Below are 17,728 nucleotides of genomic sequence, written 5' to 3'. Positions count from 1 at the left end.
ATAATCTCACATTTGCGAGGAGCACGAAGCAACAGAATCTCAGAGCTCTGGATGTTTTTAAATAGCTTTATGCCAGGAGTCCCATGTCTAGTTCCAGCCAACAGTTGGGAGCGGCTGACTCCTGGGAGTTTTAACTTGGTGATGTGACCCTTGTTCAGGTTTTGGGGAACTTGCAGAGATGTGAGTTCTGCTTTGTGGTGCTACATTATTTAGGCAACAACGAATAGAAGCACCTTTGTTCATAGAGACAGAAATAGGAAGTGACACCCAGAAAAGTCTTACCTGCCTCTTGAGAAACTACTAGGGTCTGAAAAAGCTATATGCTATTGGAACTGGTGGGATAATAAGCTCATTAGTAAACACCAAGTTGCTGTTCTTAGCTTCTCAGCTATCTGAATGCTGAAATCTTCTGCTTAGTCAAGCCTCTGGCTATTTTCTTTAATGTTGATTTTATCCTGTCTTGAAGTAAGTGAAGTCCTGAGGAAACTGTTCCCACAGAGCTGTTTGCAATAGTAGTGAAAAAGTCCATTGAAAGCTGAAGGAAAAATGAGTGTGTTGGAGGGACAACCTCAGAGATCTCTTCCCTATGTAGGCAGGGATAGGGAGGCTGAGATTGCTTTGCTTAGAGTAGGAATAGAGAATAGTAGGGTCATAGAAGAAGTGCTTTGAGTAGCCACTTCTACCGGTGTCAGGTAAGAGATAGTTCTAGAGTCTGTTGAATCCCTTTATTTTATTTTATTTTATTTTATTTTATTTTATTTTATTTTATTTTATTTTATTTTATTTTATTTTATTTTATTTTTTTATTTTATTATCAGTATTATTTTTTAAGAGTCTGGAAAGGGTCTGTATTGTGGAGTAAAAAAAAACAGCAACCCTTTTAGAACACAAGAAGTGCCTTGACTTCAGTTTTGCTTCTTTCCCTATATTGGAAGAATGGGGTAACCTATCTCAGGTACCTTGAGAGGAATTAAGGTAAAGAGAGGATTCCCTCAGTGAAAATTTTCCTTTTCACTGGGAGAAATTAATTAATAAATTAAAATAAATTTATTTATTTTAAATCCATGGGGCTCCTGTATTTGTGTGAATCAAAAACTGATAAATTATGTCACTGTCCCAATTCACAAGGAAGAATTATTTTAACTTTGAAGAAGTTTTGTAAGAGTGAACTCTGTATCTGACCACTCAAATACAGTTTGGACAGATATCACTTCAAGTCCATTCTGTCCTGTTTAAAATATATATGTATTATCTCCTGTGTAACTTTCAATATCAGGACTGTATACAGAGACAAAACTTACTGGGAATGAAATGACTCATGGATTATCATCAATTATTATCACAGATGAGTGATGCTAAGAAAGTCTGTTGTAAGCCTGAGGTGAGGTTCCCGTTCCAAGGTGTGTTATCTCATCGTAGAAGAATGCTAACAGAAGACGATGTAATGAAAAACAAATGCTGACCCATAAACAAAAGCCTAATTTTGTCTGAGTCCCTTGAGGTTTCTGATTTCTCTTTCATGCAGGCTTCAAAGAACTGAAAGTCCATATGACACCTGTTGAGTAACTGCCATAATTGCTTCCATATTTGATTTCCATCCACTGGCCACGGTCTGGGTCTAGGTGCATGTTCTCTTCTCCCAGAAACGGTGATGCAGAAAACCTGTTTTTAATAATTTATTTTGAAGACAGGTTTTCCATTCAGGAGTGACTAAGAGAGGTCATGTGTCCTATCAGTTAAAATCCAGTTACCTGTGAAAGGAGGTTTCTGTGTTGCTGCTTTTGTCCATTGCAGAGTTTTACATTTTTTTAGTTAGGAGATCCTAGCAAGGATGAAAGAGGGAACCTTTGCCAGAGGATAATATTCCCATCCCAGTTTGAAGAAGATCTTTTGTTCAGCGAAGAGAGGATGGTCACTGTGGATATTATGTTTGAAAGGGTTTACTCTCAGAAGTATTATTCATTTTCCTGCTTCTGTTACTGCCCAAGTTACTACCAGGGTCAGGAATAAGAAAAAGACAGTGACTTTGCCATGTTGCCTGAAGAGATTTATGTCTATCGGGCTTAATTAGTATAACCCTCTACTTCTGAGTACTTCTGCATCATGCAATGACTGTGCTACAGTTAGGGCCCCAACAGCATGACCTCCACAGTGCAGAACAGGATTGCAGTAAATGCTTGTTTTCTTTTTTGTTGTTGTTGTTACCTTCATGAGCCTGGAGGAGAGAAATTACTGAGAGAGTTTACTGGTGGCATTTACTTTACTGATGGCTGTCTAACTACTATAATAAACCACCGAAACCAGCTTTGAAGTGTTTATCCAGGCCTGTCTTGGGAAGATTAGAAAGTCTGAGCAAAGAAATTGAGACTCCAGCATACTTGAAAAAAGAGAGTTGTATTATTATTATTATTATTATTATTATTATTATTATTATTATCATTAAAGAATTATTTTAATTCTAATCCTGGGCAGTTTATGGAACAAGTAACTTGTACAGTACTATTTAAATCAAATGTTGTATATATATATGTGTGTGTATATATATATAACATTATTCAACAGGTAAATTGAACAGCTGTGCAAGAGGTCAAAGAGCCAAAGCATTTCACTTATCTTTAGTCTTCTTGTTTCTAAATGTGAGCTTTCTCTGATCCTGCATTCATGTTTTGGGTGTAGAAGATCTCAGGACAGGGCAATGTATGATAATTTTTGTGCTTAGCATTTTCACTGGAACTCCTGTGCTAACACCCAGTTCTTGAATTCCTTTCCTGACAGCACCTTGTTATTTAAGAAGTTTTAACATGTGAACTCCTTGCTTCCTCAATTGTGAAGTTGTGCCTTTAGGCCTCAGGACTTGTTGAGGATTCTGTGCTTCATCAGAGAAGCATAAAATAGACCTAAAAGAAGATTGTTTTACTGGATAGTTATCTTTCTTAATAGTGATTACCAGGAATACAAAAAACCTCCCTGAAAGCAAATTACAACTAACCAGAATGACAGAAAGTTGTTGCACAGAGAGCACTGAAACCAAAAGCTGTCACTTCTGTCAGGAAGGCAAAAGGAAAAGATTCAGTTGTTAATATTAGACATTGTAAAGATTTTCAGTTATATATTCTTTAGGTAACTGTTCTTTTGGGCTTTGAAGGATTGTTTTGTTTTAGGCTGGAAATAATACTGAGATGCTTTTGGCTTAGAATGCTGTTTCATCACATTCTTGCTAGTCATATGTGTCAGAAGACTGTACAAACTGAGGCATTATTAAGATATTGTAAAGCTTCCTTCACACTATAGAACTTACAGGCCATTTATAGGAATGCAGTGGACTCTGAGCAGTCTTAGTGTCGTAGCTCTCCTTTTGACAGAAACATGCTTACCTAATGAAAGAGAGAAAGAGATTTGTATATAACCTGTACTTGATTTAGGGTGTCTCAGATCTAAGGATGAATCTTTCTTCTTTGCTGGCAGCCTCTTAGGGTGAAAATCCATTGCAATTGTTCTGTGGTATAAGAAAAAATATGAAGATAAACGTAGCTGATTTTTTCCTTTCTTGTGATCTACAACTGTGGCACCACGAACGCTTGAAAGGGGAATATGAGAACCTGCATTTGTTATTACTACGAAGAATTAGCAGTTTGGTAGCATGAACTGCTGTGTTTTTCCTGGAAACATATTTAAGTCAATCTGCAATGTGGGAAGGAAGGTTTATGTGATTCTGGGGACTATCTCAATTGGAGGAAACTTCAGTGGGTCACTTCTGCTGCCAGTTACTGCTTGACGTGACTGCACCATCCTGTAAAGGACCGAGACATCACCATATTGGATCTATGGCCTCTGCTATTCAAACAGCAGAAATTTTCAGATAAGCACAGAAACATTTTCCTTTTCACTGGGAGAAATAATGCAAATCTGTATGTCAGTTTTGATTTATTATATTCCTAGAGGATTGTGTGCATGGGTGCTTTTCTTATGAGTCTGTGCTGCAGAAAGATTTAATGTTCAGCAGGGAACATATTATGGAGCTTATTTGATTGCAAATTTGTTTAAACAGCTTTCAGCTTTATATTTCCCTGTTAGATAATGTAACTTTAGATACCAGTTGCATAATTGGCCTGAAATGAGTCATACAGATTTAAGGTACAGGTTTTCCTCGTGGTCTGACTGACTGTTGGTGTTAAGTGGCTTCATAAAATAGCTGCCCTAGAACTGCCCTCTTTCATTTATTGAATAATCTTGCAAATAATTTATGTATGAGGAAGAAGGATTACCTTGATACTCAAAGAATGACTGCCTTCATGAATGAACTTTTGATGCTGGAATATGCATGTCTTGTGAATTGGTATAAGCTCTAACTAGTACACCACTGTGACAAACTGAAGTGCTTCTTACAACTCCAGAATGAGCGCATGCCACAGAGAATTTCTCTACATTTCTCATCAATTGTTTACCTTTAGAGCTTGGTGGGAGGGATCATGCCCTGGTCACAGTCTCTTGGAAATAGAGATTTTTGCACCTAATATTCCTGCTTTTATCCCTCTTAGGTCTGAAAGATACTACAGGCTCTGAGAGTGATGGTGGTGACTCTGGCAGCACAAAATCAGAAGGAGCCAATGGAGGCACGACAATCCAACCCAAGAAGGTCAAGGGTGTTGGCTTTGGAGATATCTTCAAAGACAAACCTATAAAGCTACGACCAAGGTCAATAGAAGTTGAAAATGACTTTCTCCCAGCAGATAAGGTATGTATCATTTCTTAATTCTCCCTTTGGTGTTGATTTAAAGAAGCTTCCATCCTAAAATACAAAATTCTATCATGGGTGAGAACTTTGTGGTCATGACTCCTTAATCTTTCCATGGACTACTTTCCACTGTTTTTCTTTTGTCACACACCAGAAAGAGAATTCCAGTGATGTTAACTGCCTGCAAGAAATATTACTTTGCTTAAAGGTGTACTCCTCTATTTGTTCTTCTGTCTATTAATAATGTTTATAAAATATATACATACAAGTTTAGAGAGCAAGATTAGAGAGACTTGTGCTTTTTCAGATTTGCAATTACTGCATTAGAATAAAAATAATTGCCAATTGTTACATAAACTAAACAGGAAATACTGTCATTGTGTTACTGGCTTTCTAAAAAGGATATTTTGGAGAATACCTAAAGGCCTCGATTTAGAACCTTTTTTTTTATTATTTAAAGGATGTATTAAGAATCTCCTAATCTTTATTTAAAGGAGATAGTAAAAGGGAAAGCATATTTTTTATGGTTTATTCTATATGCCATAAAAAGGAAGATCTTGAGATTAACACTTGTTTTCAGATCCTGACAGAGTGAAACAGGCTATCTTTATCGAGAGTGTTCTTTGTTCTCTGGCCTCCAAAACTATCCCTGCATAAACTAGAAATAAAGAGAGACTAGAAATCAAAGTGAGATATTTCTATTAACTGGGAGAAGTGATTTTATTTTTTCCAAAATAAATGCATTTATCATTTCAAAGTACACTCATTAGGGAAATAAACAAAGAAAAGCACATTCTTTCATAATGGAGTAACAATACAAAGAAAAACATCACCACCAAAAAAAAAAAAAAAGCTTAGCAAATCCTTTCTTGAAGTGAACTAGACTGACATAAAGTTACTAATATTCTGAGACGCGTTCAGAGGTTTGGACAGCCTGGGATTCTGCTGTGGGCATAGTTACATGCATTTTCTTAGGCTTCATGATGATTTTAAGAAGCTCCTAGGCAGCTGCTGTTGTTCCCTGATGCTTCAGCGTCTTGCATTCTGCCCTGAACTTGCTCGCTTGCCTGTAGAACCAGATGCTTCAGGAATTACATCTTTTAGCCCTTAAAGCTTCTGGGTTTTAACCTAGGTAATGTAAGCAACCTGATTTATAGTACAGCACCTATCCCCAGTTCCCCTCTTAGTTATAGTGGTACAGCAGAAAGAGGTTGGGCAGAAGCATGGTTGACACTTCTGAAGTTAGTTACGCTACAGGATAACAGGTAAATATTTTACAGCAGACTGCAGTTTGGATTCTGAGTAGCGAAGAACCTAGGTAATCCAAGGGAAAAGCCTAGATCACGTTACTCTTTTTCCATTGCTGATTTCTTTAAAGCCTGGCAGTCCTCTTCTATCTTTGTGTCTCTACGTGAACTTACTAACTCATGCATAGGGGTGAGTGAATGTGAAGAAGCAGAACCAGCTGAGCTGTGTTTAAAAGGCACCTCATCAAAGAAGTCCACCTGGGACACAAGATAGCAATAGACGAGGCCTGGCAGTGCTCACAGAGTGCTAGCTAAGGAGCCTTCTCCTGCCAGATTCAGGGAAAGAGGTGGAGATGCAATGAGGTCAGCTCTGCATAGAGCCATCGTCATGTCTTTCTATAGTGTGTTTATTTGTGACCCTGGGAATCTCCAGTGGTTACTGCCACTGAGAATGGGCTTTATGAGAGTTTTGTGGAGGCACTGAAATAATTTTTCAGGGCAAAATATACAAAATCAGTAACAGATTTCTTTTTGTATTGTTATTTTTTTACCCCTTTTTGGGAGATATTTGTTTTCATAATTAAACGGCTGCCTGAGATCTTGTCCATACAAGTCCCATGTAAAGAAAATTCCTTTTTATATATGGCGCACTTGAAAGCGGATGAACTTCAGATTATACTTGGTTGTACTTAATCTTTTTCTCTGGACTCAGGACAAAAAGTTCTGTAGCATCATATTGTAATTTTTTTTTCTGTAGCTTTATTTTTTAATAAAGCATAATGTGAGTTTTAAGTTATTAATTTCTTGCTTCTACCTATGTAATTTGCAGATAATCTCCAAAGGTAAACACACTTAGAATTTACATGCTAATGATATTTATAATTGGTATGCAACAGAAATATCCACTTGTAAGGTGACTGTAAACAGAATTCAGGTGTTGCTCAAAATCTAATTCTCTCGAGTCAGATACAGCCAGAGCAGAACTTGATAAGGCTCTGTTTATGCCACACAAATTATTTCGTGTCTGCACTACCACCTAATAAATTTAATACCCCTTGACTCTGGACTCCATTGTTTTAGTGTGAAGTGCTGACAAAATACTGAAGAAATTTCCTTTGTTCACTGAAGGGAAATTTCTCTGCTTTATTATACTGAGAAATCTTAACCTTTGTTTCTCCTAGGTCAGATAAGCAGTGTAAGTTTATATGCTCATGCCCAGACAAAAATTGAATCTGGAATATTCAGAAAATTTCTGATTTTTTTCATCCTAACCATAGACATGGCTAGTGGAAAGTAATACCATCATCTTTATAAGTACAATTGGCTATTCATACTTCAGGTATGTGGATAAGCAAAAGAAACACGTCACTGTCATTGCTTTTTTTTCCCGGGTAGGGTTATGTTGGTTAACCTTTGAACAGGACTGTTGGGAGACTTGGGAGCTGTTGTCTTTGCCTACTCAGAGCACCAACACCTGATTCACTGACAAAATACTAGATTCTAACTGTAAAATATTAGCTTCCCTAAATACTTTTCTGGCTGCAAGAAATTCTTCCCTTGTCACTGCGGTGTTCTTCGTTATTTGATGACGGGCTAGAGAAAGAATCCCACACTGTTTGTAGTACCAAGAATTGTCATATTTGGCACAAGAGCTCTGCGTATGGGGGTTAAAAGTGGTGTGATTTATGATGCAGAGTTTTGAATCAGTTCTAATTCTTTCTTTCAGTGTAGTTCTTAAAGGGTTTTTTGCCATGGTATGTGTCTTGCTTGTTTACAAGAAGCAGCCTCAATTTTCCAATAACTGGTAATCTTTAGAAGAGTCAGAAGCAATACTTCCCTCAATTTCTTCATTTTTTCAAATTTTCTGAAGTTTGAAGATCTTCAAAGTCTTTGTAGTGGTTCTTGTTTTATTATTTTTGATGAAAAAATGCATATATGCCTGTAGTGGTACTTTAACCTTTTTGATTTAAAATATTTCCTAACTAACTGTTGAATTTTTTTAAATATCAGGAAGTTATAATAAGGATTGTATAAGGTAATTCCCATGGAAGACATTGGTTCAATTTACAGAAAAATCGACCTGGTCTCATTTTGTTGGCATTATTATATTCTGTTCTGTCATGTTTTTCTATGTTATGAGCCATAAGTTTAGATCATATTTCACACCAGGGTGATATGAATTATTGTTGTGTTAAGTTGGGAAGGCTTTTACACAAATATTGGCAGGAGTATGAGGACAGAAAGGATTGCTGCCAGGAGAGCAGGAAGAGATTCTGTTACGCCCTGCTGTAAATCATCAGTCAGGTTGTTGTGCTCTGAGTGTGAGCCCAGTGCTAACGGCATAGAATGGAGTGACCCTTGTCTTCTAGGGTCATCAGTAAAGTCTCTGAGGACGAATTAGGAATTGTGTGAAAGCCCATTGATTTTATTGGTGTGCAGAATTCATTGCTTAGCTGTTCTTTGTTTTAAAAATCATGTTATCCTAGATAAATTAATGATGTGGTTGTGGTAGTTTAATATGAGCCATCAAAACTGTTCTTTCGTGTTTTAACAGAATCAAACACTTCTGCTTTGTAGTTTTATTTTCTGATTGCATTGATGAATCAACCATTGGCTGTATTTGTTTTTCAGTCAAAGTAGAATCAGGTTCCTGAGGCTTGGCTCTGTCAAATACCCATTAATGATAGGTGTGAGTGAACTAATTGGCTGTGCTACATGTGACTGAAACTGTAGTTTGGTGACCTGAATTTCTGAAAGAAGTACAGTGTGTTTATAGGCATGTGTCTCCTTGGAAAAGGCAGGGTAACATTACACTACATTAAAGTTATAACATTAAGGATTTGTAGACAAATCGAAATTACCATTTCCTCTTTCTGCTTGCACAGTTCCAAGACATTTACACGTTTATGTTTACTTCTTTTTTCTTCTTTGTTTTGTAGTAGATTGTCTAATACTTGTGTTTCTAGGTGGCACTTTGTTCCAGTATGTTCTATACATGCTTCCATTGTTCTAGTAAGCTATCACATTTTCCTCTCCTGTATCTATAAACAAATTTATAGGAGTATAGGAAAATTAATTCAACCGATACATTCCTTAGTCTGAGTTAACTGTGTCAGGTTGGTTAGTGAGCTGAAATCTCAGCTGAAAGAGCTAGAGGCCAAAATAGGTGAATATAAAATAAGAAGTCATTTTTATCTTTCTCTGAAAACTGTCCTTACTTATGAAGAGACTACCAAGAGAATGTCTTGCATTTTCCATTTGAGATATATTCATGCCATACTCGTATTGCCTTTTCTTTGGGTAAGACCTCCATAGTAAGCTAGCACTGGTGAATTTGAGCAGAGCTGGATTTTATTAGCAGCATTCAGTGAGGTCACATTAGTGATTGCCAGAACTTAATGTAAATTATATCCAACTGGCAAACCAGGCGATATTGCAGCCACCATTACAACATAGTATAAAGGAGAGGCTATCATGGCTCTAGATCCAACAACTAGTTAACTGCTCATTAGGGATCCTTCTCACTGCAAGACAGTACCTAGCAATTTTTATTTCTGCATGTTTTTAGTATATTGAGGAGAGGGGAAGTGGAGAAGAAATAATGAAAGTAGACACAACAGCTAGTAGGGCTAGGAACTGATGCCAATTATTGAAGTTACCTGTCTTCCTTGACAAGACAGGAAGTTGTAAATTCAGGGTGTTATAAGATCTGGGTTTCTGTTTTGAGTCCATGACCTAGGGACTCAGAGTCTGTGATGGCGAGGTATTTTTTGGCACATCTTTTCCACACCTGTTATGTCAGTTCCTGCCTTGCTGCTTGTACAAAACATTTCCCCCCTTAACTTTCAGTTGTCACTTAAAAATGAAAGGTTAGAGGGATGCATGTTGGAGGCCTTGCTCGGCATTTTTAAGCCAGCCTATGTTGTGCCTGATCTCAGCAATATAAGGCCTGTGCTCACTGTATGTGCTGGTCATCCTCGAGCTGCATACGGACCTAGCACAAAGATGTGCAAGCTAGTGGTCAAAACCCTGAGATAATTAAAAAATAGATGTGAATGATAGCACCCATACTGACTATGAACACTAGTAAGAACCCCTGCTGAGGCAGAGAGCATGCAGTGTGAATATCAAGTGTGTGTAGCAGTTAGCACTTGAAAGCACAGGTTTCTGGCGTTTGTTTACTCAGAAACAGCCATCAGAGATGGCAGTGGTCGCAGCAAGCATCAGCAGCATGTCAGACTGTGTGTAGGAACAGGGGAAGCATTCAGCTGTTCAGCATTTGTGTTCAGCTTTGAAGTTGCTGTCTGTGCAGTTTGGCACTCGTGCCCTGACCACTTGGTTTAGGGGTGTCTTGTGACCCATGAGGCAAGAAGGCCCCAGCCCCTCCTGCAGCTGTCCTGGGAGCATGGCTGCCTGCAGCTAGACTTTGTTCCCCTACCAGCAGTGTTACCGCTCATTCTGAGAGCTCTGTGTGAAACCAGGAATTAAATTTCTTTCTTTATGCAGAAATAGCACGTGCTTGCAAATGGAAAATGATGTTTTTGGAGCACTGTGGATGGTATACGTAAGTTCTTTGGAATATCATTAGCCTTTCAGGAGTAAATAATTCATAGCAATAAAAAGGAAGGGTTAGGTGGCCAGTTCTTGAAATGAGGGGTAGTCAGAAAGCTGCATGCCTCTTCGGGAGGCTGACTATGACAGCACTCGATACAAAGGAATGGAAAAGGAAATGGAAATTTGTGTTTCAAGAGAAGAACCAGTCTGATGAAGGTGGCTGGCAGCGAGTCTCTGCTGAGTCACCGAACTATGATACTTGAGTGAATAGTGTCTCCTGGCCCTTCTGTACATACGTAGCTGGCATTTCTGGGCTTGCTTTGCTTTCCTGCTTTCTCATGTTGGTTTGTAGAATGTTCAGACTACTCACAGAGTTACCAGGTACTAGTGACAGAGTTTAGCTTTCCCACCAGTCTGCAACAGCAGTATTTTGTGCTTCTTGTGACTTTTTAAAGAATTTGTTTTAAATAAAGCATCTACTTGACCCTAAATGAATGCAAGATAGCTGTTGTCTGTGCCACAAAGGCTCAGTGGCCTTTATGCAGAGAGGATTTGTCTGTATGTAATGCATCCAATGTATGCATGAAAACTGTTTTCCACTTCTGGTCTAAGTTGAGCTACTTGAGTAGCAGCTAAAAATGGGAGTAGTATAGAAGCACTAGAAGTTAGTACTAGAAGTTGATCCTGAAAGTGACATGGAGATTCTGCCCTGTTCTCCCAGGGAGAGTTCTGGCCTTCTGCCAGAGGGAGCTCCCTTAGAGGCACTGGCAGGCAGCACTCCTTATTTTTTGGGAATGGTTTTGATTAGGAAATCTTAAAATTATCTGGGAAACAGGATGCATTAGTTTAAACTGTTGCAATTCTATTTCATAACAGGACCAGTGTAAAAGCATATGCATTCTATATTGCTGTGGTGCACAATTGTATGTTGATGACGAGCGGTTTGCTAAACCACAGGAAAGACCTTTTTCCAATTAATCTATTCCCAGGTGTTGTACCCCCACAGGCATTTCAAAAGAAGAAGCATTAAAAAAATCCCCCCAAAACAGAAAAATCCACTGTGATTTAATAGTTTAAAACAAAGCTGGTTTCCTGAGGCCCAGATATATTCGATGGAGACAAAATTCGAATTTCAACTTCAGTTGAAAAAGTGCTTTAGGAAGGAGTGGTACTGACATGCAGCTGTCAGGCTTAAGTTTACAGTCTGAACTGTCTGATAAGAGCACTAAAATCATCCCAAGTAAATCTAACTGATACAAGTAGATACAAAACATTTCAATGAGTGTAATCAAGACTTGAGGAATAATTTTAGAAACAGTGTATTTGTATTTCTAGATCAAATGAAGTTGTTTTGCTTGACTTGGATTGTGTCAGATAATGTAATTTTGATTTTTAATTACTGCATCTGAGTAATTAAGTTTTTAAACTTTGACATTTAATCTTATTAGCATTCATGTACTTTAAAGTTTAAAGAACAAATATTGAAAAAAAAAAAAAGAACCAATTTGAACTTGGAAGTCACCTAAATGACATTCATGCTTGCTGAGGTATTGAAAAAGTTTGTAAGTGTGTACCAGATTGTCTAGAAGCTGAGCATTACTGAAAGTAAAATATATGCTCTCATCTTTTGCTACTGAGACTCATTAGTTTGTGGATCTTTGCTTAAGTGGTTTCCTTTTTTAATTTTCACTAATCAAAGATTATTTTTAAAGGTCATACCTAATTGTACCATTCATATTTACATACATTAGATGAATGTATATATATGCACACACATATGTCTTTAAAATGTATTACGGTTTATTCTTCTCTCTAAAAATAGATTACAGGTTTTTGTGCTTTCTTGGACTGATAATGATGTGTTGTAATACAACTTTAAAATAATTTATAAGTGGAAAACAGATAACTTCAAGTAGTGGTTGTCTGGCTCATGAGGCATTCAGACTTTTCTCTGAATCATTTCTGAACCTGTTCTGCAGCATAGTGCTGGCACACAGGGTTCTGCAAGAGACATTGCCTTTCCTGGGACCGATCATCTTGGTCTTTTCCAGTCTTTAAAATATCCTGCCATTTTTTTCCAGAGATGTGTATTTGCAGTGATAGTTCTACCCAGACAACTTTAATTTGCTTTCAGTCTAATCCAAGCCTCTTAACTAGATTAGGACTAAATGCACATAAAAATCCCCAGAGGATGTCTGATTTTTTTTTAAGACTACTACTGCGTCTTGTAGTAGAGATAATTGTATATACACCCAAAATTCTAATATTTCACTAGAATAACAGAATATACTATATATTTCCCAGCTCTGCAAATATTTTTTTTTTCTTTTTTTGTGGGCACCACATTGAAGAATTTAATGGCCTCCCCTTTAAAATACCTGTCAGAGTTTATCATGTCCTTCATTATGCTGCTTCTCAAAACCAAGTAACCATCTTTTTTGTTTATTTAGTCTTTTCATTGTATGAGTTCAGTGGCTTTTTCCTTGTCCCAAAGTTGTTTTGGCACTCCCACGATACTGTCCTTTTAGAGAATGGGTGTGTGTACAGGGAATGTGTAGAGCGTACATATGCTTGCACATTGCAGACATGTTTGTAAAGGCATCAACATTTTGCTGAAGATTACTGAGTGGTTTTTAAGGTAAAATGAGTGTGTAGTATGTTCTGGCTTGCTTAAATATGAATATTTATTTTCTTACAAATTATCTGAGAAGCTCATGATGTGGTTGGTATCCTTCCCTGCACTTCTACATTTATTTTAAGTTCGAAAGCTTGTGAGGAGGAAGTATTAAGGATTTATAAGACGTTCATAGAAAAAAGCATAATCTTAATTATGTTTTAGTTCCTTGGTCATGTTGTTTTAAAAGTCAAAAGCCCAACAGAAAAGCCTAAGTAAGATGAAATTTCAACTGTTTTTCCCCCTAATACAGAGGAACATGTATATTCAGAATGTGTAAGAAGCTCGTTTTCCTGTAGTTATTTGCAAGACTTATTTTCTAGACTCTTCACAAGAAGTCCATACATCCTCTTTCAAGTTACCTTTCCCAGCTCTCAGACTCATGAAGCCAAGAGGAAACTTCTAACTCAAGTGTTAGCAGAGGTAGAAAAAGCTCCAGATTTCCTGTGAAATAAACAAGTGGAACCTTTGTTTCCCTGGGATGGCTCTAAGAGTGAGTCAGTGCTGAGGCTGGGCTCCCACCCTTGCTGGGCTGAGCTCATGCAAGGAAGGGGCAGGACTCCAGTGATCTTCTTGGACACTGAGCTGCTGAAAGGCAGCTGAGCTTCACAATGGGAGAGGAGGTATTTCTTTTACAATTAGCTGGGTTTTTTTGTGTTGTTTTTTTCTCTCTCACTGTTTATAACTCTTTCATAATATATGAATATTCTGTGAAGCACAGAATTTTACTCCATTGTTCTGCACAGTTTGTAGATGCTGATGCTGGGTAGGTAAAAAGAGTAGTGGGGATCCCAAAGTCCATTTCTGTTATAGAGGAAGATATTAAAAAATGGGGTTACTTCTGTGTGAAAATGAATTCTGTGTTGGCTCTGTGTAGCTTAAGTTTTTTTCCTTTTGGACTATTTGGCTATTAAGCTTGCACAGATGTTTTTTTTTTATTTCTATATGATTTGGATTCTGTTTTCTTGCTCTGAAAAGAATCCAACTTTGCTATTAAGCAAGAACAGTTACACAGTCTTTAGGATATGTTATTCTTTCAGATATTTACTTACTAACCAAAAATTATCCCCCTTCCCTCTTTTTTCCTTTCCTTCCCAAGCATTCTAATAAAACCACACTTCTTTTCGGCAAAAGAAAAGAGGAGGAGCTTTACTAATTCCTCTTCTGTGTCCGATGACATTTGGAGTCTTTTGTATGAATGAGAAAAACTGATACAAATTATTCTGAAGAAAATCTTACTGGAATAATAAAATTCTAAATGAAAATTATCCCTTCCTTCAGGGAAAACTGGAGTGCTTGTAAAATTTTATAGAAAGCTGAAGGGAGAGATACCCAAGTAAACTGCCAAATTATTTGTGGATACTCTGGGGTCTCTTGGTAGAAACATCCTTTTTGTTTAACAACTGAAGTCAATAAAGAGTGTGCTGGAATGAAGCTACAGGTTTTCTGAGCTGTTTCTCCTACAGTGTTCCGTGTGTCTTTCTTTCTTTTGCCTTAAGAGAAGAAAAAGATAAAGGAGGATAAGTGGAGTGCCCAAGAATCACAGAGCAGTCAGATACTCTGGGGGGTTGATTTCTAAATTGCGTTTTTGTCTTCTTTTTGCATATGTTTCTATATTAAGTCAGTGACATTTGATCTCTATAAAATGGTTCTTAAATACTGTGAGTACATTAGTCATAGTATTATTCATTATTGAGCTTATATTATTTAAGTGAGTTGACTAAATGCTTCCTAGGAACTTCTCAGTGAAGCTCAGAGAGGGGGTGATTGGACTCAGCTCCTGGGGGAAAGTCCCCATGAAGCAATACCTTGTAGCCAAGAACAGTGCACTGCCTAGGTTCTGCTGGGTACTGGGTCACTTGCCATTCACTGGCTACCCAAAGAGAAAGAGACTTCCATGACTCCAGCTGACAGCTTCTTTTGAAGCAGTCTTTGTACCTAAAGCAGTTGCTGAAAAGAAAAGCTGAAACACATGAGTTTAATCATTTTCAATTTGTGTTTCGAGTTGTTGAGCTTCATTCAGAGGAAAATAGATGAAATTCCAGTCTGTTGAATAAGAACTGAATGGTGATGCTCATGCATTTTGCTTTGCCACTTGGTTCTCTGTATTTTTCTCTGTGAGAACTAAAGTAATGCTATCTCCCTGCTTAGCCTGTGTAGTTTTTTGTCCTAGTTGCAATGATACAAGGTAGGAAAAAGAAAGGAGTGAAAGGAAAGATAATCTGAAAAAAAAGAAATATATTTGTCAAAATAGGAGAACTATTTGCATGATATGTCTGAATGTTTTTGTTGCTTTTTTAATTGAATTTGAAAAATATGACTGAACAGCTGCTTGTCAATTTGTTGTCAGTGTTACTTTCACAAAAGAGCAAAGTAACATTGCTGCTGCTTTTAAAAGATGCTAAAGAAGAGCCGTTCGCTGAGTTTTGTTTTCTTAGACCTTTTTTTTTTTTTTTTGTAAAGAAATGCAAGTAGTTCAGCTGCTTCCCTTACTGCTGCAAGAGGAAGTGTAGATCTGCATAGCAGTTGTAAGGTTCATTAATTTTTGTGAAAGAGAAGGTTTCATAACAGCAGTTTCTGTGCTGATGTTACAATCTGGATCGTGCTGGTTATCAGCTGCAATCTAGACAGGCATGGATCTCCTGGGAGAGTGCAAAGAGATTTCATTCACTAAGTGCAGCCTGACTGCAGGATTCTTCCCAAAGGAGACAGAAGTTAATTGCGATTTGCAACCTGCAAATGGTAAAATTCCTGACAAGGGGTGCCGGGGGACATTTTACATTTGCATATGAACCATAGTCAGTAAAAGGAAAAAATGGAAAATAAATAAAGTAGAAAGAAGACTCATCTATTAAAAAACAAACAAACAAACCCAACCTTGCTTTCCTTGCAAAAGCACCTTCTACCATCCAAATCTGTGGCTTGAGGAGGAAAGGAAATGAGCTTGTCCAGACTCCTCATTTCCATGTGCATGCTTTCAGTACCTCAAGATGAGGCAGTTGGGAGCGTACTATGTGGCTTTCATTGCAATTGTGCTTTATTTTATTTATTTTATTTGCTAAAGTGTTTTCACTCCTCAGTGATTCTAATATGTGTTACTCCATTTGTTTCAGCAGTGTCTACATAATCTAAACTCTTCCATTGGCTTTCTCAATATTAACTTTTTTGAAGGCAGGTTTCGAGTTCATTAGCTATTTGAAACTGGCATAACTGGCAGTATCAAATGTCAGAAGTCCAAATTTAACAGAAACAGGAATCTTACAAAGTGTGTGAGTTAAGATATACAGGTTTCTCTCCTGTCAGCTCAAACGTACGAGCAGAAAGCAGCCTATCTGTTCCCTCCTGTGTCCATAACTTGATTTAAGATCTGTCAAGATCCCAAGTTACTGGAGTCTAACCTCATCTGCTTTTAGAACAGCTACACAGTGGAGAATAATGATGGAAAAAACAAAACATACACTGCTCTGCTTTCCAAGCTACTCAGAGTTTTCATAAAAATGATAGCGTGGGTTCCTTCCAACTTATTCTATGCTTCTATGATTTCATTGTTTGTATTCATTGAAGCTTTTGTTCCTACACCTCATTCTATCCAAGAAGTGAAAAGAACAATTTTGCAACTCATATTTTACCTACTTATTTGTTTGCGTGTTATTTGAAATAGCACTTATTTCCCAAAGGACTTGCATGAGGCTGCTGAAGATAGTCTTCATCTGTGTTTTATAGACTGCTGGTGGTCTGCTAAACACCTGCTAGTTTTAGTGCATGGATAGCTGGATGGGACATTTGGCTCAGGTCATTTTTAATGGAGCTCAACAGCTGGAAGCAAGAACTACAGTAATTTTCCATTTAAGCGGTTCTGAAATTGCTGAAGAGTTGTTTCATATTTGCAAATGGGAAGTTAGGAATCTGTGAAACAGTCCCTCTAATTAGATGTCTTGCACACTATGAAGACTATTGAGATTCTCCAGAAATATAAATGACATGAATGCGGAGGATATAAACAGTTACAGCTCAACATAAATATCAGTATCATCACTGAGGGAGCAGCGTGGATTCATACAGTGAAATACTGCACCTATTGTGTCTCTGAAGACACCTTAAGTCAATAGCACTTTATCAGAGTAAAATCAGAGGCAGTTAAAGCCTTGTCAGAGTTACCTGACAGAGCCGGGTTTGTTTAGCAGGTAGATGACTTGTTGTATGCACTTCACTGACTGTGTTGTGATGTACTTCATTCACCCAAACAGGTCACAAAAAGATTGAGGTGTCTGAAGAAAATATGTAATTATGTGTTACTGTGTTGTGGTTTTCTCTTTTTCATTACAGTAGCTGTTATGTTTGGTTTAATAATCTTTAAGATTTACAGGAGGTTTCTGGATCGTGGGACCTATGGAAGAGGCACCACAGAAGCAGGTCTATCTATGCCATAAATCACTTTTTAGCTCTGTAATTTCTCAATTGAAAATGTTTATAGTGGCCCACAAATCAGTGGATTTAAATTAAGAGTTTCTGCTTCGT

At 37.5% G+C, this 17,728-nt stretch overlaps 1 protein-coding gene across 4 annotated transcripts in view; it reads left to right on the top strand.

Moving 5' to 3' along the window:
* SH3KBP1 (SH3 domain containing kinase binding protein 1) overlaps positions 1 to 17,728 on the top strand; it is a 221,760-nt gene that overhangs the window by 136,671 nt on the left and 67,361 nt on the right. For all 4 annotated transcript variants that reach the window (XM_065741436.1, XM_065741437.1, XM_065741439.1 and 1 more), the window contains one exon: positions 4,539 to 4,735. In XM_065741436.1, the coding sequence (XP_065597508.1) occupies positions 4,539 to 4,735 (197 nt within the window). The remainder of the gene's footprint in view (positions 1 to 4,538; positions 4,736 to 17,728) is intronic.

This window comes from Cyrtonyx montezumae, unplaced genomic scaffold, assembly GCF_038088225.1.
Source record: "Cyrtonyx montezumae isolate F1298 unplaced genomic scaffold, pur_monq_1.0 scaffold_3, whole genome shotgun sequence".
Taxonomy (NCBI): domain Eukaryota; kingdom Metazoa; phylum Chordata; class Aves; order Galliformes; family Odontophoridae; genus Cyrtonyx; species Cyrtonyx montezumae.
This window is presented reverse-complemented; position numbering and strand designations above follow the sequence as displayed.